The sequence below is a fragment of the Salmo salar genome, chromosome ssa16, assembly GCF_905237065.1.
Source record: "Salmo salar chromosome ssa16, Ssal_v3.1, whole genome shotgun sequence".
In the NCBI taxonomy this organism is placed as follows: Eukaryota; Metazoa; Chordata; class Actinopteri; order Salmoniformes; family Salmonidae; genus Salmo; species Salmo salar.
Window position 1 is genome coordinate 46,091,076 of NC_059457.1, and position 27,931 is coordinate 46,119,006.

A 27,931-nucleotide genomic window follows, 5' to 3' on the forward strand; every position below is an offset into this window, starting at 1 on the left:
AATTGTCACATACTCCAGTCACCTAAGTCATAGACTGTTCTCTCTGCTACTGCACGTCAAGCGGTACCCGGAGCGCCAAGTCTAGAACCGAAAGGCTCCTCAACAGCTTCTACCCCCAAGCCATAAGACTGCTGAACAATTAATCAAATGGCCACCCGGACTATTTTTTTTTTTTTAAGCATTGGTCTCAGAGCATTTCGTGTTATATTATATGTAAATCAGAGACTATGATATGTTACGAACTACAAATCGTATTACATGTTACGAATTTGCAAAACGTAAAATATGTTACGAATTTGCAAAACATGATATCTTACGAATTCTAGCTGGTTAACGTTAGCTAAGCTAGGGTTTAGGGCTAAGGTTATGGTTACTTTTAGGAGTTAAGTTAAAAGGTTGGGGAAAGGGTTAGCTAAAAGAGTTAATGTTAGGGCTAGGCGATGAGAGGGTTCGCTAAAAGGATTAGGGGAAGGGTTAGCTAAAAGAGTTAATGTTAGGGCTAGGCGATGAGAGGATTAGCTAAAAGGATTAGGGGAAGGGTTAGCTAAAAAAAAATTGTAAGTAGTTAAAAAGTTGCTAATTAGCTCAAATTTGAACTCGCAAACTTTGGGTAGCTAGACATTCGCGTTATATTGAAGTGGATTAAACAAGTGACATCAATAAGGGATCATAGTTTTCACCTGGATTCACCTAGTCAGTCTATGTCATGGAAAGAGCAGGTGTTCTTCATGTTTTGTACACTCAGTTTATGTACAAATGTGTTGGACGTGCGCTGACAATGACATTGTTATTGTCTAATGCTGATTATTCTAACTATTTGCTGTATAATCAAATACAAACAATTTATGAATTAAAAAAAACATGCTACTAATCACAATAGCAAGTAAATCAATGTTAGTAGACAATAGTTAATCAGGTGTCAGGGCATGGGAATGTTTCCTGGGGAGTGTCAATGCTTGTTATCACTTTAGTGTTGTTTTGCACATTTAGCCACATCGATCTTAGGTTTAAGCAAATTTTGTAACGTTTTGAGCAGTGGTGTAAAGTACCCTATTAAAAATACTTTTAAGTACTACTTAAATAGTTTTTGGGGGTATCTGTACTTCACTTTACTATTTATATTTTTGACAACTTTTACTCCACTACATTCCTAAAAAAAATAATGTACTTGTTACTCCTTATATTTTCCCTGACACCCAAAAGTACTCGTTACATTTTGAATGCTTAGCAGGACAGGAAAATTGTCTAATTCGCACACTTATCAAGCGAACATCCCTGGTCATCCCTGCTGCCTCTGATCTGGCAGACTCACTAAACACAAATGCTTCGTTTGTAAATCTGCGTGCTGAACTGTGACCCTGGCTATCCGTAAAATTAAAAAACAAGAAAATCGTGTTGTCTGGTTTGCTTAATATAAGACATTTTAAATGATTTATACTTTTACTTTTGATGCTTAAGTATATTTAAAACCAAATACTTTTAGACTTTTACTCAAGCAGTATTTTACTTGGTGACTTTTACTTTTACTTGAGTCATTTTATTTTAAGGTATCTTTACTTTTACTCAAATATGAAAATTGGGTACTTTGGTTTTGAGTTTAAAACATGTTAAAATGATTCAAACGTAGGCCAATGCTATGTTTATGTGTAGGTCCATCCACATAATTATATATAGAACAGTATTGTAATGTTTCTCTATTGACTTAAAATAAATACTTTTTTGTAACACAGTGTCGTTTTTTAAATAAATGGCGTTAATTAATTGTCTTCGTATCTGTGTCCTCTATCTATATCTCTAGATCCTCTATTCTCACATTTCTAATGACACTCAGACATATCCGACAATTGTAGGGACTAAATGTACTATATTTTTAATTGGTTTCTAAATGGATTATGTAAAGATTCGAATAACCCCCTTCATCTCTGGTTTATGTCTGTAGTCCATGCTGGACAGGCGCGTGCGCATTGTGTGCAATGATTTCCAACAAGCAACTCCATTTGCTAAGAATTTGGAAACGTGATTGGCGTATTACTCTCACGCAGTCTTGTAGTCCGGAATGCTTCTTCGTTTACAGTAGGTTGGAGTCTCTGTTACAACTGTAACGTTATAAACCCTCTAACAACATCAACTGACTCATAGACAAATGCCGTGTGTCTGTGTAGATTTGGGTACAAAATAATTTGAGGTACCTTGCTATAACAAGTTTGTTAGTCCATTTGTGGGACACAATGTCGTCTTCCGTTCCTTTTCACACACAGCTCACCTCCATTATGGAGGTCTTGATGAACGCGGCCGTGTCAGAAATATGCGAACTTGTGGACGATGGATACGCCGTTTTACACTTGGAAATATCTCGAAGTCAAAAAGAAAATGACGTTTTGAGGGAGAGGTTACAGATAATGGAGACGCGTAATGCGCATGGACATGGAAAGAAGTCAGTAGGCCTAGCTCACGAGCGCTCCATCAGAAATCACCTCCCAGTGAGACCAGTCCTCAACTTGGGTAACTTTTGTTTACAATTGCAGGGATTTAACCAATGCTTTTGATACCACCACTATTTTACTAGCCACCGTAGTCAATTCTATAGTTTTCATGGGTTTTCTCCTCATTTCTGTTGTGCCAGGTCCGTTTATAACTCATTTTTGTGTATTTAGAGACTGGTGAAAATCGATATAACGAGAGTCCCATGGGGAAAGAGTTGAACCACCTTTGCAGCGATGAGGAGCATTCAAGCAAAGAAAATGAAGATTCTGTAAAACAGTCTTGTGCTGTAATGAAGGTAGATGACTAATACTGTGACAAAATGTCAAATATCTCTTACTGGAGAATGTTAACTACGGTTTCAGGCACCCTAGTTAAAAATGCAGTACTGGTATGATAGTCTAGGACAGGGATACTCAAGTACTATTTGAGAAGGTACGGTCACACACATTTCCTAGTTGGTTAAGATTCGATTGGATAATGTAATCTATCGGCGTAGTAACAAACCCTCACCTCGCAACCCATGCAACCCCAAACTGTTCACACCCTCTTGTTTGCAGAGAGAAAATGTAGCATTTTTTTTAAAGCAGATTTCACACAATTCTGCACATTTTGCATGGGGAAGAGATTTTTTTGTTACTGTTTTAAAGCGAATTTCCTGCAATTCTACGCATTCTCCCATGTATTATGTGTGTTTATATGATACCAGGGGTCGAAGCCCCAACCTTGTATTTAATTTTTTCGGAACCCGCGGTCCGAATTGACCGCGTTCTGGGTTCGGGTCCGGTCCGCAGTCCACCAGTTGAGTATGGGAGGTCTAGGAGTTCTTCTCAATGGATTATTACATTATTACTTTCTTTACTTAATTGGAGTGACATGATCTTCTTGATATGTTATTGACATTTGTTTTTACTGGCATTGGTCATAAAAATGTGTATATTCAATACATACAACAATACAGACCATACTTACATAATGATCTATGAGACGTCATATTATTGAAAACTTTTAAGAAAGGATGAATCTGGTTCCCTTACAGTCTATGGTGAAGGAGATGCGTAAGCCTGGGTGCATCCAAATCAAAGAGGAAAGACTGGAGGGCACCATAAGCCTACAGAATTACCCAATGATAAAAGGGGAGAGTAAGTGCAATGGAAGCCTATAATAAAATGTAAAATGCCAGTCATATGGAATGGAATTATCTATGCTAGAAAATACCAACCCCATCTTAGAATGATTTCTCCAAAATTCAAGGAAAGGCAATTATACACTACGATTCACTGTTCAGTTATATTTAATACATTTTTTCCTCTCTATAGGCAGTGTTGAATCAGGCGCTGATGAAGACAAAAGAGATGTGATTGGGCACACTCAGACCGACAGTCTCTTTGAGGACTATGATTCTCACATCAACGCAGACCAAGAAAGCGAGAGCACTTTCCAGAAACTTCAGCATATGAACGTTGCACACCACGTACAGAGGCAGGGATACTCAGGCTTGTGGACACCAAGAAGCACTGAAACAGATTCTGAGGATCCAGCTTGCTCTTATGCTGCGGAAATGAGCCCCACTCGTGTCACAGCTCACACAAAGCAACAACGACAGACTTCCGTAGCTGAGGAAACTTTGTTCGCTGTTGAATCTCACAATGTGAAACCAGAGGCTGCAATGCTTGATTCTGGACCCTATGAAGAAAAATATCAATCTAGCAGTAATGATAATTATTATGATAATGATAGCAGTAATGATTTGCATCCGCAAAACAGCATCTCTTCCGAGGCTAGTGAAAACTTTGGAAATATTTTCTCTAACAGTCAAGAAAATATGAGAGAGAACACAGCAAGGTCAAAGGTGGGCATAGTCCAACGCTACATGGCAGGACATACAATTCAGCACAGGGTTGGCAAGCGAGAAAAACGGTTTGTTTGTGGCTTCTGCAGAAAAAGTTTCACTTGTCCAAAGTATCTTCAGTCTCACCAGCGGGTTCACACAGGAGAGAAACCCTTCAGCTGTTCTCAGTGTGGGAAGAGGTTCGGCCAAGCTGGTTATCTGAAGAAACATCAGAACGTCCACACGGGAGAGAAACCATTTGTTTGCCCACTGTGTGGAAAGCGGTTTGCGGACTCTAGTAATCTCATCAGACACAAGAGTGTTCACACAGGAGAAAGACCCTTCATCTGCATACAGTGTGGGGAGAGGTTTGCTGCAAAAGACAACCTTAGAATTCACCTAGAGAGAAACCATTCTGGTTGCTCAAGTGCTGGAGATGTTATGTCACCGAGTATACCATGAACACGATTAGTCATGAATAATTCTGTATTTTAAAATTTTTGACTGAACTCGTTTTGTCTGTGGGCTATTTGACATTTACAGTTGAGGACTAGTTTTGTAACAAAATGAATGGAATTATAAAACAAATAATTTTTAATGTGTGCCTCCATTAATATTCATATTTCAAAAGTGCTGCAAGCAATATATGAAAGGTGCAATAAACTTTTTTCAGAATTGCCCTTGAAAATGTATGTTTTTGTGAAGTAAACAATTTGAAGAATAAGGCCGTGACCTCTGCGATTTCCCTGCAAATAAAAGTCCTGCAAATGAAGACGGTACATTTTTTTTTTTTTTTTACAAATGGACGAAATTTGTAAGACTTAGAATTTTGTTTAACAATATTTTAAAAAAGGAAAAGTGGCCATCAGCAGTAGAAACGATAACAAAGCGGACTGTCCTTGATTCAGTAAAAACCTGAGGGATGCGGCACTCAGGTTATACATATGTAACCACTCTCAAATTCATAGACAGAACTATGGATGACTGACCATCCATGATATCAAAATTATAGTTTGAACCATGTTTTGCGGCTATATTGTTCACATTTTCTACGTTTACAAACATTGGAGTAAAACAAGCTTATATTTTGGGTTCTGATGGGGTATGACAGTTGAACAAAGCTCATGAGGCATTTATAAGTTAAATTCTTCAAGAATCAATGAATACATATTTTTTACAAGTCCAAAAATGGATGTAACAACTGCTGATTGCCCCTTTATAACACTAATCATATTATAGCATTGATAATATTGTTAACAGCATTAAAAGTAGTGATTACTAGATCGTGATTATGGTAATAACAGTAATACAAATAAAACATAATGCTACTCTTAATAGTAATAACAATATTATTAATCATATAATTATAAACTTTAGAAAACACATTTTAAACACATTGTTATTTAGCCCATTCGTATTGCACGATGTCCAGTGCATTTTTTATTGTGGGACATGCATATTGCACAGTACATAATTGCTTGTATGTTGTGTCGCAGCAAAAGGGAGTCCATTCTACTCAGAAGCAACTCTAGTTTCCAAAACCACAGAGTTTACACCCAGAGGAGTGTCGCTGGTCATTTTGCGGCCCTTAAAGAGTGGCCAATCATCTTAAATGCTGTAGTTTTTCCTATTGGACACAAAAGTCAGTTGGACTTCGGAGCTGGTTTCAGCCAGACTAACTCTGTGATAGAACTATCAATATATCATTTGTAAATACCTCTGCATTTATTGTACTCAATACTTAAGTATTTCTAAATATTATACAGAGCTTGCACAGTTAAAAATAAGCATTGTCAATGGGACAAACGTTTGACTTTTATGGGTTTTATTGCATGTGAAATATCAGCAGGGCTATTTCATTTAGATAGAGAATGTATTGGATAACTTACTCAGATTGAAATTATTATAATCCATCAAAATAAACAAGAAAGTAACTCAACAATATTAAAGAATAACACATACGGTATAATATATTTACATTTTCAGGCCTTCGTATCTGCAGAATATCTCTCTACCTGTACAACTGTACTTGTTGTTCGTATGAGTTTCTCTCATAATACAATATGCTCATTACATAATTGTAGAATTGGTCCTACAGTTATTTACATTGATTACCACCATTTTACAACATGTACAATATCTGTGAAATTGAGATATTTACAATAGATTTTGTATTCACAGTCCTGCTGCAACATGAAGATAAGTGTCACCTTGATACAAAACGTTTCATGTTAATTTCTTCGGCTTAATATGCCAAAAATCACAATACACACACACACAATGCTTCATTATTCTCCATTCTCAAATCTACTTATTAGACATCACATGTATTTTCCTGCATTTCTGGACATTATCCAGGCACACTTAGAATGTCTTGTCTTGACAGTCTTTTGTCATTCCAGCAGTTACTTCCCTGGTTTCTCCCAGGATGGCAGAATTTTAACTTCACAGATATTTTACATTCTTGAATATCCAGATTGAAAGGACTATATATATATATATTATTTAATCTCCTCATTGCATCAGCATTTAATCTTCTCATTGCATCAGCATTTAATCTTCTCATTGCATCAGCATTTCCAATCTCACTGGATGTTTCTCCAAACACTAGAGACTCAAAGTATATACAGTTCTGAGGTCGAACACTGGCAGTAACCTCATTAGTCGTCACTCTCCCCAGTAAGAAAACTTGTTGTTTAGTGCTGGCACCTATGCACATTGAGTAAAACACATCATTCTCATTCCTGTCTCAATGAGTAAGAGAGGAGTATTGAACAGTATTACTAAATCACAGTGTCTACCAAATATAACCCAGAGGATTGGAAGAGTAAAACATCTTCCTTCATGGTAATCTGGTGGCTGTTTAACATAAAAAAAGTAGCCTATACTACAAGTATCCTAATGGAGACCATGCAGGCAGCAATCCAGTTTAGTTAGGTGTAATAACTCATAAGGCAGGAAACTTAAAATGCAGTCCACAGAGCTACTATCTGCTAGTACTCATGGCTAGGTTTGTCATATTAGCATACACTGCTAGTTAGTAACACCCAGTTAATGATGCTGTGCCTAACTAATATATCCCAGATAGATCAGGCATCACTACGGTTTCTGAAAGAAATCAAAAGTTAATAGTGCTAGTACAAATAATCACAATTGTGGACTTTCAGTACAAACAATTAGTATTTCAGAGTAGCATGTACCCCCCCCCCCCCTGTTTTGCTCTTCACATTAACAATTGTCATAACTGTGTCTACTAGGACATTGCGGTAGACAGCCGTTTGTCCGCAGCAACATAGGGATGATTCTGCCCTGCAACAGCTGCTGTCTCTTTTCTTTTAAGTTGTTTAATCAAAGTATTTTCTTGCTCTTTTCAGAACTAAAATAGTATTTTGTCTCAATGTTGTTTTCTCAAGTGTCTCTAAACCTCAGGGGTAGTTTTACCTCTCAACCTTTGGAGCTCATTCTCACCGGTTGTGGTGAGGCTGGCTTGTTGGTGGTCTGAGTGAGGGTGTAGGAGATGGCTGGCTTACAAGCAGGGCCTGTGTGATGTCCTCACTGGTAGACTGGGTGACTCCTTTGTTGTTCTGGTGCTGTCTGCCTGGAGTAGGTGACTCTGGTACAGTCTGAAGGTGTCGCCTGTTTCTATGAGCGACGGTGCCGTGTTCGGTTTCAACAACATAGGATCTCGGCTCTGGAGATTTGCTAATGACCACTGCTGGCATTTTCCATCCCTTCTCTCCGTCCAGCTTGACTCTTACTTTTTTAAATTAACCTTTATTTAACTAGGCAAGTCAGTTAAGAACAAATTGTTATTTACAATGACAGCCTAGGAACAGTGGTTTAACTGCCTTGTTCAGGGGCAGAAGGGCAGATGTTTTTACCTTGTCAGCTCGGGGATTCAATCTAGCAACCTTTCGGTTACTGGCCCAACTCTCTAACCACTAGGCTACCTGCCGCCCAAAAGATTAGTTCCCTTACACTCTGTCAAGGGTATAGTTCAGAAATGGGGCGCACTGAATGCCTCCTGCTGTAGAAGCTTGTTTGACTTTCTGGTCTCTATGTTTTTCACACTTTCGTGGCTGATGTGCTTTGGCTATAGTTTTTCAGCGAGGGGACGGTCATTCAGATCTGACGTCCTGTCATGAGTTGCTCTGGTTTTCTCCTGTTGCACTGATAGGTGTGGCTCGGTAGCACATCAAAGCAATGTGTGGGTCTGGTTGTTTGAGAATTCGTTTAGCTGTTTGAACAGCTTTTTCTGCAGCGTCGTTTGCCTGCAGGTAATAGAGGCTGGAGGTGGTATATGGATGAAACCATACTTCTTTCTGAACTTGTCTAACTGAGTACAGACAAACTGGGTAGCGTTGTCGCTAACGAGCTTGGTAGGAATCCCCCATCTCACAACCATGCTTTTGAGGCTTGTGGTAGTTGGTAGATGATGTATGTCTCTGGAGAAGTAGTCCACCACTACAAGGTATTTCTTGCCCTCTATTGCTCACACAGGTCAACTGCGATCTTCTGCCACAGATCCTTTAGATAAAGGTGTCGTGACAAGTGGTTCTCTCTTTTGAGTTGGTTTATTCTCTGTACAGAACTTGCATGATGTCACTTTTTTTGCTTTGTAGGCGCTGATGCCCGGCAACCACATTGACATCTTGGGTCTTTCTCTGGCACGTTGTCAGCCCCATGTGACCTTTGTGTATTTGTTGTAGAACATCTTCTTCCTGTGAAGCTGGAATGACGATCCTGTCTTGATACAGCACTAGTCTATCCAGCTCCGATAGATGTGCTCTCGCTGTGTGGTATCCCTGTAGTAAGTACGGTAGCTGCGCCATTCTCTCAGGCCAGCCTTTTCGGATGTGGCTGATAACTATTTGGAGGTCTCGTCGTTGCATGTCACCTCTCTGATGTCATCCAGCCTGTGTGTAGACTATAGACACTGGTCTGCTTTCCACCATATGCTTGGACTTCTTTTTCTGAGCCTGATGTGTTTTCTTTCAGCGGGTTTCTCTACAGTGTGTCAGCCACCACTTACTGTTTTCCAGGAACATCCACAGCTTTCATGTTGAAGTGCATGAGCAGTCGCTGACACCAGAGTGGTGCTTTGTCCAGGTTGTACGTGTCGATCATTGGAACGAGTGGCTTATGGTCCTTCTGTAGAATAAAGCTGTCCATGCCGTGCAGGTAGAGGGAAATTGTTCACATACCCATGATCCTGCCATTCTTTGACAGTGTGCGTGAACAAAATGGACCACCTTCTTGTTCCTGTAGGAGTGTAGCTCCAAGACCGTAGCTGCTCATGTCCGCACTGACCACGGTTGGTTTTCTGCCATTGTTGTATGCTAATGCTTGTGTTGAAACTAACATAGCGTTGACCTTACGGAAGGCCTGCTCCTGGGCGTCTCCCTACATCACTGATATGGTGGAGCAACGATGACAGGCTGGGCAAGAACTGGCTCAAGTAGTTCAGCAGTCCCAGTATTTGTTGGACTGGACACCTCAGTGACGTCTTTCACTTTGCTGTTATCTGGGTTTATCCCATCGGCTCCAATCACATGACCAAAGTACTGGATCTCGGACTTTCCAACATGGCAGTTGTTTTTCTTCTGCTTTATTTCCGACTCTTTAAAAGGTCTGTAGCACTTTGCTCAGATTCCTGTCATGTTCTTTCTTGTTTGCACTGTAGACCAGTATGTCATCAATCAGGATGACTGTACACTCGTGTCCTTTCAGGAGCTTGCTCATCTCCCTCTGGAAGATCTCTGGCGCGCTTTTGATTCCCAAAGGAAGGTGCTTGAAGCAGAATCTTCCTACAGGAGTAAGTTACCTTCCTACAAGTCGTCGGTTCTGTTGCTGGGGTCAAGTGGTATCTGCCAAAAAGCGCTAGACGAGTTGAGTGTGTAAATTACTCTCGCCCTGGAAAGCTGTGACGCTATATCCTCCAAGGTGGGCAAGATGAACCTGCTTCATTTGAGATGTTTTAAGTCCACGATCCACGTTCGCACTTTGCCATTTTTCTTCATCATCAGCACCATGGGAGCACACCAGTCATTACGCTCGATGACTTCCTCAACGATGTCATTTGTTTCCATTCTGATCAGTTATTTTTCTGCTTTATGGAGGAGTGTAAAAGGGATTCTGTGTGGCGTAGCCAGAGTAGGGGCCTGTGTCGGGCTTAAGCTCAGTCTTGACTGGTTCACAGTTCAGTAGCCCTCTCTCCAAACACATCGATACTGATCTTGTCTGCTTTGACCAAACCCATCTTGCATGCAACAGTTCTACTAACTAGGACATTTGCATGTGGTCCAGAATTTGTACTTTTCTCCTTTTTCACTCACATGTGGCTAGGAATGTACCCATGCAATCAATCCTGCCACTTGGGACATGAACAATATTTGCAGTGTTGACCAGATGGGGACACTGTCGCAAGCTCTGCTAAGTGCTCTGAGACATCACTGTGATATCTGCACCAGTGTCAATCTTAAATGTGTGCTATTCACTGGGAGCTCAACCTGCCACTCAACATCAGAATTAGACTGCTTTGTAACTGACCCTGAAAAGAATGAAGAGAAGCGAAGTGAGTGGGGGGGCAATGCGAGCATGGGCGAGGGAGCATGAACAGGGCAGGACCTAAGTTGGGGAAACTTGAACTTTATGCAAATTCTCTGCGATATCATGTCATGTTTGACCAATCGAAGCTCACTATAGCTTCCAGCTCCTACTGGATTAGCTGTTGATACATAGCACTACCTAGTATGCTTGCTAGGACTCACATGAGGGCAAAGCTAGTGTGGTTATCCCAATTATTGTTGATATGCTCTAGTTGTAATAATAATTACAATCCTATCCCGTATTTGTTCATCCTTTGTAGTGCTCAGTGTTCAGCTAGATTCCTCAAAAATTATTAAACTGTCTCTCCCCCTTTCTGAATCTGTTTATGGTTCAATCGTGAATCACATTGTGCCGTGGCACAAAATGTCCATTCAGCTTTTCAGTCACCACATCAAAGTCGAACTCATCATTGATTGTAGTCAAAGGTGAAGGTCATTGTTGATTATCACCGCATTTTTTCCAATTGCATAAAGTACTGAATTTACCCGCACCACACTGCTCTCCTTGTCCAGTTTTGATGCCAAAACATTGTCTCCAGATCAGCCATGGCCATCAGCCAATCGAACGGCTCCGCTGGGTTGAATTTGGGTGGGACATTTTTCCTCACCAATCTTCCGTTTTGGGAATGTTTTAAAACTGACACCATGTCATGATGGAGACCAGGCAGGCAGTGATCCAGTTTAGTTATTTTTAATAAGTCATTAGATTGGTACCTTAACATGCAGTCCACAGAGCTCTCTGCTAGTACTCATTGCTAGGTTTGTCATGTTAGCATTTACTGTTAGTTAGTAACATACAGTTAATGATGCTGTGCATAACTAATACATTCCAGATAGATCAGACCTCACTACAACAAGTAAGGGTGTTTTGTCTCCTAAAATGTTGTTTTAACGTCAAGTCAAAAGGTAACCAGGTTGAAGATGTTTGTTTCCTTTCATAGCATTGATTATCCATGCCTCCATTAAGAGCATGTGTTTTGTAGATTGTTGTCTTGCTTTCGATTGTCAGGTTGTGGTTAATCCATACTTCCCCCATTGTCCACACTCTTGGACCAAAGCATGCAGTTCATCATTGAGGCCTTTATAACATGGGCTTCTCATAGCCTATTCATACTTGATATCGTATGCAAGTGGTCCATCTATGGCAAATCCTATGAAGAACGACACCTTTTCAGTGCTGAAACCACTGCTTATTCCACCAAGATATGCCGGGCGTACTGGGATTTTAAGTTTGCCATAATTAGCATAAAGTTCTCCTTCCTCTATGGTTCCATTGACCCTACAGAGACGGTCAATTATTTTCTTATCCTTAAAAATATCTCCACTCCGCCAAAGTTGGGCCAAATTAGTGCGTGCCACGTGTGCAAAACACTCATCAAGTTTGGCTTTAGGAACAAGTCTTTCTAATCCTTTTCTCTGGCCCAAGTAGAAGTGGGCAATGGTGTTCCTCATCCTCATAAACTTTGACAGTTTCCGTCTGAATGAGTTCCGAAGTGAGTTCACATATGTTCTTATATCTGTATCTTCTGCATTTGAACTTGGCCAAAGCAACAACAAAGCCAGATAGTATGGCTCTGGGAAGGGATGTTGCACTCCTATGTCTTGCAATGTTAGCATGAGAAGATCAGTGAGTTCCTTGTGACTCTTCACATGTTTCGAATTTGGCTTTAGTATGCTGAGAATTATATTTGCCAAAATGAAATTGTTGTCGTCTTTGTTTTTTTCTTTTGTAATTTGCTTACAATGTTGCCGTAAAAATTTGTAGCACTCAATGATTTCCTCCATTTCCTCTGCAGTCTTGTCAAGATGGTGAAGTACCCCTGCAAATGTGTCTGCGTTCTTCTCTTCAAGTAACTTCCTACACTTTTCGATGTCCATGTTTAGTCTAAGTTTCGGCTTGCTTGTTTGTTCTCTCGATATTTCCTCTGGTGAAGAGCAAACAAGTGTTATATATGTCTTGAAGTGTTCTGATATTTTTGTCCGATTCCTTGTCTCAAAGTCTCCTGCATCGTTACCTTTCATGTAAGTGTAGTAATCGTTTAAGAATTCAAAAACTTTTTTGACTTGGGTTTTCAAATTAAGGAGAAAAGACTTGTGTTCTTGGATAATATCAACATATTTTCTGTTGATTTCATTATCGTTCTTGGGTATGCTGTTGATGGACATTTTTCCATTCAGAAAGCTCTGCATGTACTTCTGTGTCACTGGGTCAGCTTCTTCAAAGAATGGCAGCTTGCTTAGAATTTCAAAGACTGTCAGTGCCGTCTCAATTTCCCCCACATACCCAAAGATGTTGTATGATGATTTTGACAGATTGTCATCAGCTTCCTCATCAGGTTGATCCTCATTCATGGCCAGTTCTTGAGCTCTTTGAAAAGCCTTTATAGCATTTTTTGCTAGCTTTAGGTTTGTATCCAAATCCCCTGGATTGCGTGGTGTTTTTTTCTTTTCATTCTGGATGTTATGTTTAAGATAACTTTTGTAAACTTGTCCAATCGTATCGACAGTGTATGGGTTTTCGGTGATTCTCTTGGCATTTTCTGCCCAATTCAATGCCTGCGGAAAATCACGCTGATTGAGGTAGAGATACCTTGCAAGGGCTTGAGGAATGGATGCACTTGTAAAAAAACGGGATGATGCTTTCTCAAAGATGTCTTGGATTTTGTGTCTCCCCTCTTGAAGGTGAATTTTCTCTATCAAGGGAGAGAACTGAGTATCTTTTTCATCTCCATCTTTCCTGCGCTGCCTTTTAATCAGCATGCGTTCTATCGATAGCATCAGGGCGTCTTTTACTACACCAATTTTGAAAAACAAATCACAGTGTAGCATGTTGATGGTTATTTCACTCTCGTTAATCCCGTGGCTTTTGTGCAATTCTTCCAAACATGCAGAAGCTATATCACGATGAAGGATGCTAATTGCTTTGTATCCTCCACGTTCATCGACTTGAACTATTTTCAGCAAATTTGAATAAGGTTCCATTCGTTCAAGTACATTATCTTCTCCCCAGTAAGCCATTTTCATTCCAAAAAAGTCCTCACAGAGAGACACAGATATGTCTGATTCAGCCACGTATGAGTTCAACAGTGCAAAGTAGAAAAGTAGTTGAGCTTTTTTTGTGCTCATGTCTAAGTCCTTCAGAGTGTGGCTGACAACATCAGCGATGTACTTCTTGTCAAAGTTGCTCTTCATGATCATGAAGCTGTAGAAGTTTTCCGGTTTTTCATGACTTTCTTTAAGTTCTTGAAGTTTTTCCTCAAAATCATCTTGTTCCTTTTTCGTTAGTATAGCTGTGATGTACTGACTTTCTGTTGCACAGCGTTTGTACTGGACCTTGGGGTTATGGGATCGAACACAACTCAGGATGATGACTTGTGAATTTGATGAATCTTCCACAGTTCTGCCTGTGTAGTCCTCTTCAACAGTTTTGCGTATGCAGTTCTGCAGAGTTTGTGTGTTTTCGGCTTCCTTTGAATCATCTACTAACAACAGAACTGGTGTATTCTGAGATTTGTCACTTTTCCCCAGCCTCATCAGCTTTTTGACTTGAACAGCCACTTCAGCTTTTGGTAATGTATTGTCCTTCAACACAGCACATCTGAATTCTCTACGTAAATCCCACATAACATGCATGGCTAAGGTGGTGCCTCCGCAACCTGGGTGGTGAAACAAATTCAGCAAAACACATGTGGTTTTGGGATCTTTTGTCTGATATTTCACCATTTTCATGAGATTGTCATATTTGTCTCTTCTAATGAAAGGTTTTGCTTTGGGTTTCTCACAAAAATAGAAGTTCCACCAGTTGACTTTACCCCCTCTGTAGAATTCCTTTTCTACTTTGATTTTGAAGTCTTGAAACTCTTTGCTATTTTCTTCATAGACTTTCTCACATTCATTCTGACACAAAATGTCTAGAGCTGTCAATCGGTCTTCATCCTTTTGTTGGAGAACAACAGTGCTGGAGTCAGAAGATGGAAGGAGTCTTCCTGATGGCTGATTATGTGGTCCAAGTGACATTATAGTACCATTGACTTCACTGAGTGTCAACTCATATATTGATTGCCTGGTGATGTCGGACTCACATTTCTCCTGTATCAAGTCTTTCCATTTCTCAAATGTGCTCCTAGATTCACAAATACTCACAATGCTTTCCTCAACATGTGAGTAGAATGCCAGGAAAGTATCAAAGACAGGATCTCTATCAGTTACAGGTGACAGTAGAAGAAATATGACAAGAGTTCTTCCATTTGGAAGAACTTCAGGTTTGCAAATGAATGAAACCATATGCTCGATCTCTTTGCGTTTCTCCTTGAACCAGTCTTTGTAGTCCAGCTGTCTATCTGATTCCCTGTCAAGGTCATGCCTCCCATTACAAAACACCCAGCTGGTCTGCTTATACAGGTTGAGATTTTTTATCACAACACTTGGGTCGGGTTGGAATTGGGCTGGGAGATGGAGATTTGCCACTCTTGATTCTCTGTATGAACTGCATACGCCACCAGGAGCTGCAGAGTCAGGATCAAAGTCCAGTACACAGAACAATTTCAACTTGCTCAGAAACGGAAGATATTCTAGTTGCTCAGTGCGACTCTTGTTCATAACAATAACGAATCGATCATAGTAGTCCATCATATTTCCTCCATAAGTTAACAAGTTCTTCAATTTATTACCCTGATTGGTCTCTCTCCTCAAATAGTTTTTGCCGTCTTGTGCTGTCATCATTTGTAGACCTGAAGAAATAATTGCAAAACTATATCAATTACTGGTGATCCAAACAAATATTACTGGTGATCTTGTTTGTGACAATTTGATAATTATGACTTTTAAAAACAATGTTGTTACATTGGTTGTGACTTGAGATTCATAGACTAATGTGACCGAAATCAAAATGGGTTAAGCGGGCATTGTGTCAAGCCGCAGTGCGGCTTGGCTGGGTTGTGTTTCGGAGGACGCACGACCTTCGCCTCTCCCGAGTCTAATTTGATAATTATGAGTATATGCCCGGGTATACCCGGGCAGGTGAACATACAGTATAAACATGAAAAGATTATGTACAAACATTTTGATGTCATAATTATCAAATTAGCTGTCAGCTAAATCTTTAAAGTTTTTTTTATTGTAATTTTACCCCATTTTCTCTAAATTCAAAAGGCACTCGCACATCTGAGCAATCTTATTACAGGTGCATGGCAACAGTTGAAACAGGATGAAGGAAAAAGTAAACCGCACACTGCTCTTGATAGTATCACTGATATTTAATAAGCTTACGTATCGGCCTCACGGCCTTCGTCAGAACTTTGACGAAGGCCGTTAGGCCGATATGTAAGCTTATTAAATATCAGTGATACTATCAAGAGCAGTTTGCGGTTTACTTTTTCCTTCACCACATTTTCTCTCCAATTTTGTGGTATCCAATTGGTAGTTACAGTCTTGTCTCATCGCTGCAACTCCCGTACGGACTCGGGAGAGGCGAAGGTCGTGCGTCCTCCGAAACACAACCCAGCCAAGCCGCACTGCTTCTTGACACAATGCCCGCTTAACCCGTAAGCCAGCCGCACCAACGTGTCGGAGGAAACACTACACCTGGTGACCGTGTCAGCGTGCAGTGCAAACGGCCCGCCACAGGAGTTGCTAAAGCGCGATGGGACAAGAATATCCCTGCCATCCAAACCTGGACGACGTTGGGCCAATTGTGCGCCGCCCCATGGGTCTCCCGGTCACGGCCGGCTGCGACAGAGCCTGGACTCGAACCAGGATCTCTGTGCTAGCACTGTGATGCAGTGCCTTAGACGACTGCACCACTCAAGAGGCAGCTGTCAGCTAAATCTGGTGCAACGCATCACTTCTCAAATTCTGAGACTGAAGTTGTTGTACATTGTCCCTGACAAATAAAGTTAATCTATAAAATAAATATTGTTTCACTTACCCATATCACTTTTCAGTTGGCCAGCAAGTTCATTGTGTCCGATTCTCTCTAGAATCTGACGTGTGACATTTAATGTCTCTTCCTCATAGTGCTTTGTCATTGAGTCCGCTACGTCTGTGCGGCTCTTGTTGTCTTCCAAGTGACACCGTGCAATCGATCTACATCCGTTCAGTTTGAAGTCTTTCAGACAAGACTTAAACCGTTTAAACTCGTCCTGCTGTAAGTCGTCGAGGGTATTCTGGAGCAAGGTAAGTGAACTTGGCATCTGTGGAAATGAAATAGGGTTAGTTTTAAATATTTTATTTAGGCCTAGAAGACAATCAAAATTGCAATTGTATTTACTACCACACACGTATTGTTGTGTTTAATTGACAAATATTACCTGCTTTACTAAGCAAGCACATGTAGTATGTTGCGTGTGATGTACACCCAATTAAATAAGCGAGATGCTAAACAACCCCTACCTTGGACGGTAACATTTCTGCACCCATGGCCTGTGGTTTTGGTTCTTCTTTCTTTCTTGTAACAGTTTTCCCTGGTGGTTCCACTATTCTGGGTTCTTCCGTGTTTGGTTCTGTCTTCATGGGGGATACAGTCTGAACCGGTAGAGTTTGACATAGTTCTTCTTGATTCTCAGGTGGTTTCTGTAGATTTTCTCGGTCACCGTGGGGGGGGGGTGGGGGGGGGGTTGTAATATAGGCTCTGGTCCATTGTTTAACTTTTCTAGCATGCCAATTATTTTAACAGCAGGACCATGTTTAATGCCTAGTTCCACAAGATCATTCTTTTTGAAGCAAAACAGGCAATCGCCTGACACTTCCTCTTCCACAATCCGCTCTACATATTGGTGGTATACCTTCGCCTTTTCCTTTAACCACTGACAAACTTGTTCTTGTGTCCATTTCTTGATGTATGCAGGAAATTGTGATTTATGTTGTAATCCACTCTTCAAATCCTCAAGCATAGACACAATTCTAACAGCCGGACCATGTTTTATGTTCAGATCCAGAAGATCCGTCTTTTGGAAGTATTCTAGGTCTTCTCCTGATACCTCCTCTTCTAGCAACTTGTCTGCATATATGTGGTGAATGTTAACCTGCGTCGTCAACCACTGATGAACTTCTTCCTTTGTCCACTTTTTGATCTGAGTTGCAGACTCCATTGAATGGCTCATTGTGAATCAAATATTACTGAAATAGAGAAGAGACAAACCATAGTGAGTTTTTGCTTACAGCTGTGAGTCTTTCTGTGTAAGTCACTCAGTGATGTAAAGTACTTAACTTAAGTAGTTTAAATAATTTTTCATTCAGTCGTTTTTTTGGGGGGGGTATCTGTACTTTACTTTTTATATTTTTTACTCCACTACATTAAATTGTCTAATTCACACATTTATCAAGAGAATATCCCTGGTCATCCCTACTGCCTCAGATCTGGCAGACTCACTAAACACAAATGCTTAGTTTGTAAATTATGTCAGTGTGCCCCTGGCTATCCATAAATTAAGAAATCTGTACATAAACACATTTTTTTAAATGACAAAATGTGACGTTAGCTGCCAAATAAGTTGTTTTCGGCAATTATCCAAAAACAACTCCAAAAAGCCAATTCCTTACCCAATAGGCTGAACAAGTGTAATGAACGCATGTAAAAATGACCATAACAATGTTTTTGGATAATTGCAGAAAACTTATTTGGCAGCTAACGTCACATTGTGATTTTTTTTAAGCATTTGTGTATTGAAAAAAAAAGCACATAAAGGCTTCATAATTCATAGGTATTTTCACATTTTAATTGGCTATCCATAATTTTTCCTTGTCTGAAGTATTGAGCTCTAAGTCCATTTGAAAAAAAGAAATGACTTTCCATCCACCAGATGGGATTGTTTAGAGAAAAGTACCTACTTTCCCAAAAACCCATTTGTTTGATATATAAGTTAAAAGCAAGTCACTCCACTTTCCAAACCACAAAAGCTGAATTAAAATGTTTTCTAAAAAGAAATGTATAAACTGTTAAGGAGGCAGCGGAGGAAGGACCAGGGTGCAACATTTCAGAGAAATAAGCTTTTTGTGCGTATGGAAAATGTCTGACATCTTTTATTTCAGCTCATGAAACCAACACTTTACATTATGCATTTATATTTTTGTTCAGTGTATATATATATATATATATATATATATATATATATATATATATATACATACACACATGTCAATGTAAACAGACGTCACAAGTTGGTAATCCATTGTTTTGAGAATAGCTGGCTAGCAGTCTGTCCAGTACATAACGTTATCTTAAGGTTACCTCTGCATGGTTTCTTTTGTCATTGATAGGCTGTACATTTACCTACTTATTCCCTGACATTGTCCAAGTTCTGATTTCTCATTAATTCTCCTTCCTCCAATGTATTCCATATTGCCCACTTCCTCATTAGACAGCAGCAACAAACTATTAAAAAGAGTGCTGATTTCATTCAACATATTTAAAAGGGTAGTAGACACTTCCCCGACCATGGTCTAGCTCAAAACTAATGAGACTGTTTCAGTATGTAAAAAGAACAGTACCAAACACATTTTAGCAAACATAGAATTAGTAAATTTTGACTGAGATATTTAATAAAAGTTTCAAAACAATACATTATACTATAGACCTGCTAAATTACTCACATCCAGAATTTTTTTTTTGTTGAATAAACTAAAACAACTGTATTTATTTCTCATGTAACAATTATTCATGAAGCAAATATTTTATGACTTGGTGAAGGTGTGGTAGAAAGAAGCTGTCCATTTTCCTCCCCCTCCTTCATCCGTTGTGCTCGTTCAACATAGCATTTGGAGATTCCTGTGAACATCAGCCATAAACATGTCATTCTGAACAGCAAAATCTTCCTAATAAGAATTTAGACCAGTTGACAATTCAACAAAATTCAGTCAAATCAAATTTATTTGTCACATACACATGGTTAGCAGGTGTTAATGCAAGTGTAGCGAAATGCTTGTGCTTCTAGTTCCTAGTTCCGACCATGCAGTAATATCTAACAAGTAATCTACCAATTCCACAACAACTACCTTGTACACACAAGTGTAAAGGAATGAATACGAATATGTACATACAAATATATATAAATGAGTGATGGCAGAACAGCATAGGCAAGATGTAATAGATGGTATGGAGTACAGTATATACATATGAGATGAGTATTGTAGGGTATGAAAACATAAAGCAGCGTTGTTTAAGGTGGCTAGTGATACATTACATCAGGATGGCAAGATGCAGTAGAAGGTATAGAATACAGTATATACATATGAGATGAGTAATGTAGGTTATGTAAACATTATCTAATATAAATAATATAAAGTGGCAAGTGATAAATTGATTACATCAATTTCCCATTATTAAAGTGGCTTGAGTTGAGTCAGTATGTTGGCAGCAGCCACTCGATGTTAGTGATTGCTGTTTAACAGTCTGATGGCCTTGAGATAGAAGCTGTTTTTCAGTCTCTCGGTCCCAGCTTTGATGCACCTGTACTGACCTCGCCTTCTGGATGATAGCGGGGTGAACAGGCAGTGGCTCGGGTGGTTGTTGTCCTTGATGATCTTTTTGGCCTTCCTGTGACATCGGATGGTGTAGGTGTCCTGGAGGGCAGGTAGTTTTCCCCCGGTGATGCGTTGTGCAGACCTCACTACCCTCTGGAGAGCCTTACGGTTATGGGCGGAGCAGCTGCCATACCAGGCGGTGATACAGCCCGACAGGATGCTCTCGATTGTGCATCTGTAAAAGTTTGTGAGTGTTTTTGGTGACAGGCCGAATTTCTTCAGCCTCCTGAGGTTGAAGAGGCGCTGCTGCGCCTTCTTCACCACGCTGTCTGTGTGGGTGGACCATTTCAGTTTGTCCGTGATGTGTACGCTGAGGAACTTAAAACTCTCCACCACTGTCCCGTCAATGTAGATAGGGGGCTGCTCCCTCTGCTGTTTCCTGAAGTCCACGGTCATCTCTTTTGTTTTGTTGACATTGAGTGCGAGGTTATTTTCCTGACACCACACTCCGAGGGCCCTCACCTCCTCCCTGTAGGCCGTCTCGTCGTTGTTGGTAATCAAGCCTACCACTGTAGTGTCGTCTGCAAACTTGATGATTGAGTTGGAGGCGTGCATGGCCACGCAGTCGTGGATGAACAGGGAGTACAGGAGAGGGCTGAGAACGCACCCTTGTGGGGACCCAGTGTTGAGGATCAGCGGGGTGGAGATGTTGTTACCTACCCTCACCACCTGGGGGCGGCCCGTCAGGAAGTCCAGGACCCAGTTGCACAGGGCGGGGTCGAGACCCAGGGTCTCGAGCTTAATGACGAGTTTGGAGGGTACTATGGTGTTAAATGCTGAGCTGTAATCGATGAACAGCATTCTTACATAGGTATTCCTCTTGTCCAGATGGGTTAGGGCAGTGTGATGGCGATTGCGTCGTCTGTGGACCTATTGGGTCGGTAAGCAAATTGGAGTGGGTCTAGGGTATCAGGTAGGGTGGAGGTGATATGGTCCTTGCCTAGTCTGTCAAAGCACTTCATGATGACGGAAGTGAGTGCTACAGGGCGATAGTCATTTAGCTCAGTTACCTTAGTCTCTGAAGCAGTTTGCTCTCATCTCGTCTGGGCACTGCAACAGCCATATCTTAATCCCCATTCTCTATCGTCTAGATTCTATCGGGAGCTAGCCTGTTTTCCTAAAACATTAGCTAAATTGGCCAACTTTAGCACATGACTCTCAGCTTGCTAACTAGCAAAGCCAACCAACTACACAAAGTAAACAATTATTTTCTAGACTAAGGTTAGCCTCAACCAAATGACAAGTACAAATAACTATTGCTCTGTTCCACAACGTAACAACCATTAGTTACAGGCTAGACTATTGCTAGACTATTCCTAGCTAACTAGCCATGCTATTTCAATGAAAATAAGCTAGCAAACCAGCGTCATCTTTGTGGTTGTAATGTGTAATAAAGATAATCTAACGTTTTACCTAATTATATATAAGGAGGGCATTTGCACAACATGTTTCACAACAGCACACAACAAAATTCCAGAGACATATTGAGCAACCAACTGATACCAATCACGACCACACCCAGAGACTGATGGCGGACTAAGCACTCACACAAAAATGTCAAGACATGAAAGCACCCTAGCCACACGAACTGACCAATGGTGTAAAGAACAACATTCCATGAATATCGCAAGCACCCAGACACGAATTACCAGAAATACACACACACACACACACACACACTTAGGTGTGTTGGACTCCGAGGACAAAGGACACTGCCAAGGGCCAATGGGAAGTCGACACCACCTGGAGAGTGGACCGTCCCTCCACTCATCGACCAGTCAGGAGAGCGGACCTACTAGACTCAACGTCAACACACTGTCATTTCATTGTATAAATTAGATGCACACTATGTTTCGGGGCTCTCTTCTGCTAGTTCCCTATGAGCTAAACGAAGGAGTCCGTGCATGCTTTGCCAAATATCTTTGTCTCATAATAAACTGCCTTACTATAAACTGAATCACCCGGTCCAACGTCTTGACTTGGTCTCCTTCTCAAATAACTAATCATCAACAAATGCTATGTGGAAAAAATAGTTTTCATTTCTTCCTCAATTTTTCGCACCAACGCCTTGCTGTTGCGTTTACATTCTGTAAATGTAATTGACTAATTGTAACAATTTGATCCCCATTTAGAAACATCTCCCTCCCTGAGTAAGCGATTCATCACAACAGGCTAGAAGTCAAACTCAGGGAAATTGAGGTGGGAGGGGCTACAATGTGGTACTTACTACACAGGCGTTCAGAACGTGTGCAGTGGCACAATTTCATACATCTGAAAGTACAATATTGAAAACGTTCTAATCACCTGTAAATGCACACTGAACAGGTGGTGTAAAAATGCCCATAACAAGCGTTTAAATCAAGACGACTTGAAACTCTTGGCCTTCCATAGTCTTGAGAGAAGATGTGGTCGATCCTGCATGCAAATTAAACTTGAGAGCTTGCTAGTGTGACTTCGAGCGTGCAGAAATGCATTGCCACACACAGTAAATTAATTCAAGAGCTGAGATTTTTGTTCGCCTGAAGAAATGCTTACTGCATGTCAACACTCAGAAATTATTGCACTCACAAAAATGCCACGCCCCGACAGGGATGCCTTCTCTCCTCCCTCACACCAAGTTTCTAGTTTTCTCCCCAATGACCATCTTGCAACCGCAACTGCTTACAATACTTATATAGCAGGGGAAATGTTTACTTAACATTGCGTTTCAGTAGACTGGTACAGGCTATTGGTCAGGGTTGTGGACCAATCAAGGCTTGACCGCTCTCGAATTGGATTTTGACCAAAGAGCTGAAAGGGGACGTGAATGATGGCTGACAATAATAAGAGGTACATTTGATAGTTTTTCAGTAGAGAAACTACATTCAATAAAAATATAAAATGCAATTTCAACGACTTTACTGAGTTAGTTTATATAAGGAAATCAGTCAATTGAAATAAATTATGGATTTCACATGACTGGGACTACAGATATGCATCAGTTGGTCACAGATACCTTTAAAAAAAGTAGGGGTGTGGATCAAAAATCCAGTCAGTATCTGGTGTGACCCCCATTTGCTCATGCATCTCCTTCGCATAGAGTTGATCATGCTGTTGATTGTGGCCGGTGGAATGTTGTCCCACTCCTCTTCAATGGCTATTCGAAGTTGCTGGATATTGGTGGGAACTGGAACTCCCTGTCGTACACGTTGATCCAGATCATCTCAAACATGCTCAATGGGTGACATGTCTGGTGAGTACAGTATGCAGGCCCGGAACTGGGACATTCAGCTTCCAGGAATTGTGTACAGATCCTTGCGACATGGGGCATTATGCTGAAACATGAGGGGACGGCGGATAATGAATGGCACGACATGGGGCCTCAGGATCTCGTCCCGGTATCTCTGTGCATTCAAATTGCCATCGATAAAATACAACTGGGTTTGTTGTCCGTCGCTTATGCCTGCAACACCGTCACCATGGGGCACTGCTAATCCACACTCAACCATCAGCAAACTGCTCAACCACACGACCCCATACTGCCATCTGTCCGGTAAAGTTTAAACCCGAGATTCATTGGTGAAGAGCACATGAGCACATCTCCAGCGTACATCCTTGGAGAGCTCTTTGGTCTTGGCCATGGTGGAGAGTTTGGAATCTGAATGATTGCTTCTGTGGACAGGTGTCTTTTTTTAAATTATTTTATTTTTTACAGGTAACAAGCTGCGGTTAGGAGCACTCCCTTTAAGAGTGTGCTCCTAATCTCAGCTCGTTACCTGTATAAAAGACACCTGGGAGCCAGAAATCTTTCTGATTGAGAGGGGGTCAAATACTTATTTCCCTCATTAAAATGCAAATAATTTAATAACATTTTTGACATGCGTTCTTCTGGATTTTTTTGTTGTTATTCTGTCTCTCACTGTTCAAATAAACCTACCATTAAAAACATACAAAATCAGCAGGGGATCAAATACTTTTTTCCCCCCACTGTAGATCCACGGTATTTGTTGGAATCGGAATGGAATGCTGCAGATGACTTGCTTAAAGTCTTAACAAAACAGACGTGGTGTTTAAACACACTAATGCGCAGTTTTGTAACAGCCTATATGACGTACATCCATATCTGACTCATCTTCAGAGTCACAGTTCTGGCACACATAAATTTCCTGGCCTGAGGTGCAAGCATCATGGGCCCATTTGTTGCATCTCACACGCGTCACCCAAGTCTCCTTGGGTGACGTGTTTGAAAATGGCTTGCTTCCCTTTCTTCAGAAACAGCCTTTTGCTAGATTGTGTCTCATTCTTTTCCATTTCTAGTGCCTGCTTCACTGGTGTGTCAGTTAGAATTGCTGTTTTGCACCGTTTTCTTTCTTTGCAAGCTGGTTTTGCACCGTTTTCTTTCTTTGCAAGCTGGTTTTCGGGGGCCAGCTTTTGGATATGGCCGGATGTCCTCTGGAGTTGGTAGTCCGCTGTCAGCAATGGCAAGCTGGTACTAGCATAAGAACTGGGCAGGTCTGTGTCTGAGCTCGTGCTAGGCAGGGCTGGAATGGTTCTGGGGACTGGCAGGTTGGTGCTGGTGTAACAGTGTAGGTTCCGTCCCTCTCTTCGCCCCAACCTGGGCTCGAACCAGGGACCCTTGCACACATCAACAACTGACACCCCACGAAGCATCGTTACCCATCGCGCCACAAAATTGCAACGCAAGGGGAAACCCTACTTCAAGTCTCAGAGCGAGTGACGTCACTGATTGAAATGCTATTAGCGCGCACCACTGCTAACTAACTAGCCATTTCACATCGGTTACACTGGGACCTGACAGGGCTGAAATGGTGCTGGCCCGACCGTACTTGTTTGAATCCACGTCTGCTCACCACTTGGTCAGATCAAATCAAATGTTATGTGTCACATACACAGGGTTAGAAGATGTTAATGCGAGTGTAGCGAAATGCTTGTCAGGTTTATGTACAGTGGTCACCCCAGTTTCATCGACTTTACATGTGTCTCCTGGTCCAAATGTATATATCTGTAGCACTTCTGCTACACTGTCAAAGAAAAGGCTAGTTGCCTGGCAAGGCTAGTTGCCTCTGGCTTTCTCAGTGAGAGCGTTGGGTGCCGCTTTAAGAAGCCTGTAAATAAATGTCAGCTGACCTAGTAATATACTGAACAAGCTGCATCTCTAAATCAGGTGAAAAAAACCTGCCGTGGCTTTGTATAGCCAACCACTGTGGTTAGCATGGCTGTCTGGCTCAACTTCTTCTCTGGTAGCCTTTTGACAATACCGAGTCAGAGCCTGTCTTGTGTAGTTCAGGGATATGTCTGCTACTCTAAACTATACGTATATATATAATAATCCATTTACAGTAATATTTAATACCATTATTGTTCTGTGTGTCTATGTATACTGGGACAAGTTGTCACATGTGAAGACTTGCCCAAACTGACGTGCTAATGTTGGATAAATCTCAAGCTCAACATAGTACTGCAGCTAAAGTCTCAAAATACACATTGTCTCCTCCAATCAGTGTAAAATAATAATTTTAAACATTCATACCTAACAAAGTTTTATTGCATAAAATGTCAAGTGTCATTTTTTTACTTTTGAAGGGGATAAATAACAAACTTGTGCTCACCTCAGATTAGAGTGACCTTGACCAAGTTGACCATAGAATATGTTGGCATGTGGACTAATATGTTGTTGAGTTGTGTTCTTACACTGGTACAGTCATGCCCTATGAGAGATGTATGACTGCGCATGTGCGAAAATAAATAAAGTGCATTTTCTGGTTAAAAACACCAATGATGAACATGTGTGTTTATTCCTCCGTTAAGTACACCGGTATTCCTGTCCTGAAGATGTCAGCACCAACAGAATATGTAGTCACGCAAAGTAGCTATATGATTTTTTAGATAGCGCCTAGTGAGATAGTCAAGATAGTGTTGTAGGTATGAACAGTTTGACAACGTACCTCGCTCTCCCCTACTGTCTACAGTTTTTCTATTTGTTTCAACTGTGTTAGTCTATAAATAAATCTCTTTGACAAAATTCGTAATCTCTCCTATGTCTTATTCGACTAGTTGTTCTGAACTGTTTATTGCTTGCCTACATTTTACTCCCTCCTCTGTTTAATATAACACACAGATTCATTATTAATTTTGGTTGCCGATCCTGACGTGGAGTTTGTTCTATAGAAAATATTTGACTCTGATGGGTGCTGCAGAAAGTATTTGACTTTAGCCACAAATTTAAGGAAATTAGAAGAGGGGGGGGGATTTCTTTCAGAGGCAAGAAAATGGCCCTGCCGAAATCCTCACCTCTTCTAATTTCCTTAATTTTGTCACTAGAGTCAAATACTTTCTATAGACCAAACTTCGTTTATTTATAGACGAATACACTTTAAACAAATGGCCAAACTGAAAACTGCAGACATTACTAGTGCCTCCCCCGCGATAAAAAAATTAAATGAAACGAAACCTAACGTGATCATTGACAGCTGCCTTGAAGGACACAAATAAAGAAATCTTTCTGCTACTAAGATCAGTGAAATGTAGGCTAAACAGACAACGAAGTGAAAAGCAGAAATCTCAACGAGCAAGTAAGTCGCAGACAGAGTCCCAGCTTACAAGAGGCAGAATGTTTATTCACGAGAACGTTCTGAAATCCATTGTACAGAGACATCATTTTTATTGTTCACTCCTTACTTACGCACACACATACACACACACAAACATTAAGGCTCCAGATCTCTTAACACTGTAGATCATTCCCCAGCAGACAGTTTCATTCCCCTGAGATTAGGGAAACCTTGAGGGGTACTCCCTCTCATATCTTAAACCCTCAGAGTTCAAGCTAGGTCAGGTCAACTGTTATTGGTGTTTACTTAAACACACATTCCTCTCTTATCCTAGTCCAACCTTGTTAGACTTATGCTTAATCCTTTAGTTACTCATTCTACATGCTAAATAGACCATATCCCTATTCGTTAAATTTCAGGATAGAATTATTTAATCATTACATTCAAACATAAATCCCTTTACAAGAACAAACACCATTGAAAATACAACCCATATTTATGCTTATTTATTTTCCCTTTTGTACTTTAACCATTTGTACATTGTTACAACACTGTATATATACACACATCATATGACATTTGGAATGTCTTCATTCTTTTGAAACTTCTGTGAGAGTAATGTTTACTGTTAATTTTTATTGTTTATTTCACTTTTGTATATTATCTACCTCACTTGCTTTGGCAATGTTAACCTATTAGGATTTTCGGCACAAGACCGGCACCTCAGATGTTCTACTGTTTGAGCTCCTGCACTTACATATAAACAGTGCAAGCACCCAAAATGAGTAACGGCACCTATTTTAGTCCAAGTCAAGCAACTAATAGGACTTACCCATTCCAGCTGCATAGAGATTCCGTCACATCATTGCCCCTCTCCTTTTCTTGTCTGTAGGCTACTTCCTTGAAACAAGGCGTTTTCTTGTGTCTAGGTCAGAGTTTGA

The 27,931-nt window shown here is 40.7% G+C and overlaps 2 protein-coding genes across 3 annotated transcripts; one reads left to right on the forward strand and one right to left on the reverse strand.

Moving 5' to 3' along the window:
* Positions 1-2,021: 2,021 nt before the first annotated feature.
* LOC106574050 (zinc finger protein 287) lies at positions 2,022-4,910 on the forward strand. Its single transcript, XM_014149576.2, has 4 exons — positions 2,022-2,502; positions 2,655-2,779; positions 3,521-3,623; positions 3,801-4,910. Exons 1-4 carry the CDS (start codon positions 2,229-2,231, stop codon positions 4,772-4,774), a joined length of 1,476 nt encoding a protein of 491 aa, XP_014005051.1. The 5' UTR covers positions 2,022-2,228; the 3' UTR covers positions 4,775-4,910.
* Positions 4,911-6,120: 1,210 nt separating this feature from the next.
* On the reverse strand, positions 6,121-27,904 carry LOC106574049 (sterile alpha motif domain-containing protein 9). 2 transcript variants are annotated; one of them, XM_045697323.1, is made up of 5 exons: positions 27,823-27,904; positions 17,311-18,036; positions 16,847-17,111; positions 15,591-15,650; positions 6,121-15,425 (listed from the first exon to the last, which is right to left on the reverse strand). In XM_045697323.1, the coding sequence occupies exons 2-5, from the start codon at positions 17,428-17,430 to the stop codon at positions 12,025-12,027; spliced, it is 3,846 nt and encodes a 1,281-aa protein (XP_045553279.1). In that variant the 5' UTR covers positions 17,431-18,036; positions 27,823-27,904; the 3' UTR covers positions 6,121-12,024. The 2 variants fall into 2 exon arrangements, with proteins under 2 accessions (XP_045553279.1, XP_014005049.1); XM_014149574.2 differs by having other exon boundaries at positions 6,121-15,650.
* Positions 27,905-27,931: the final 27 nt, after the last annotated feature.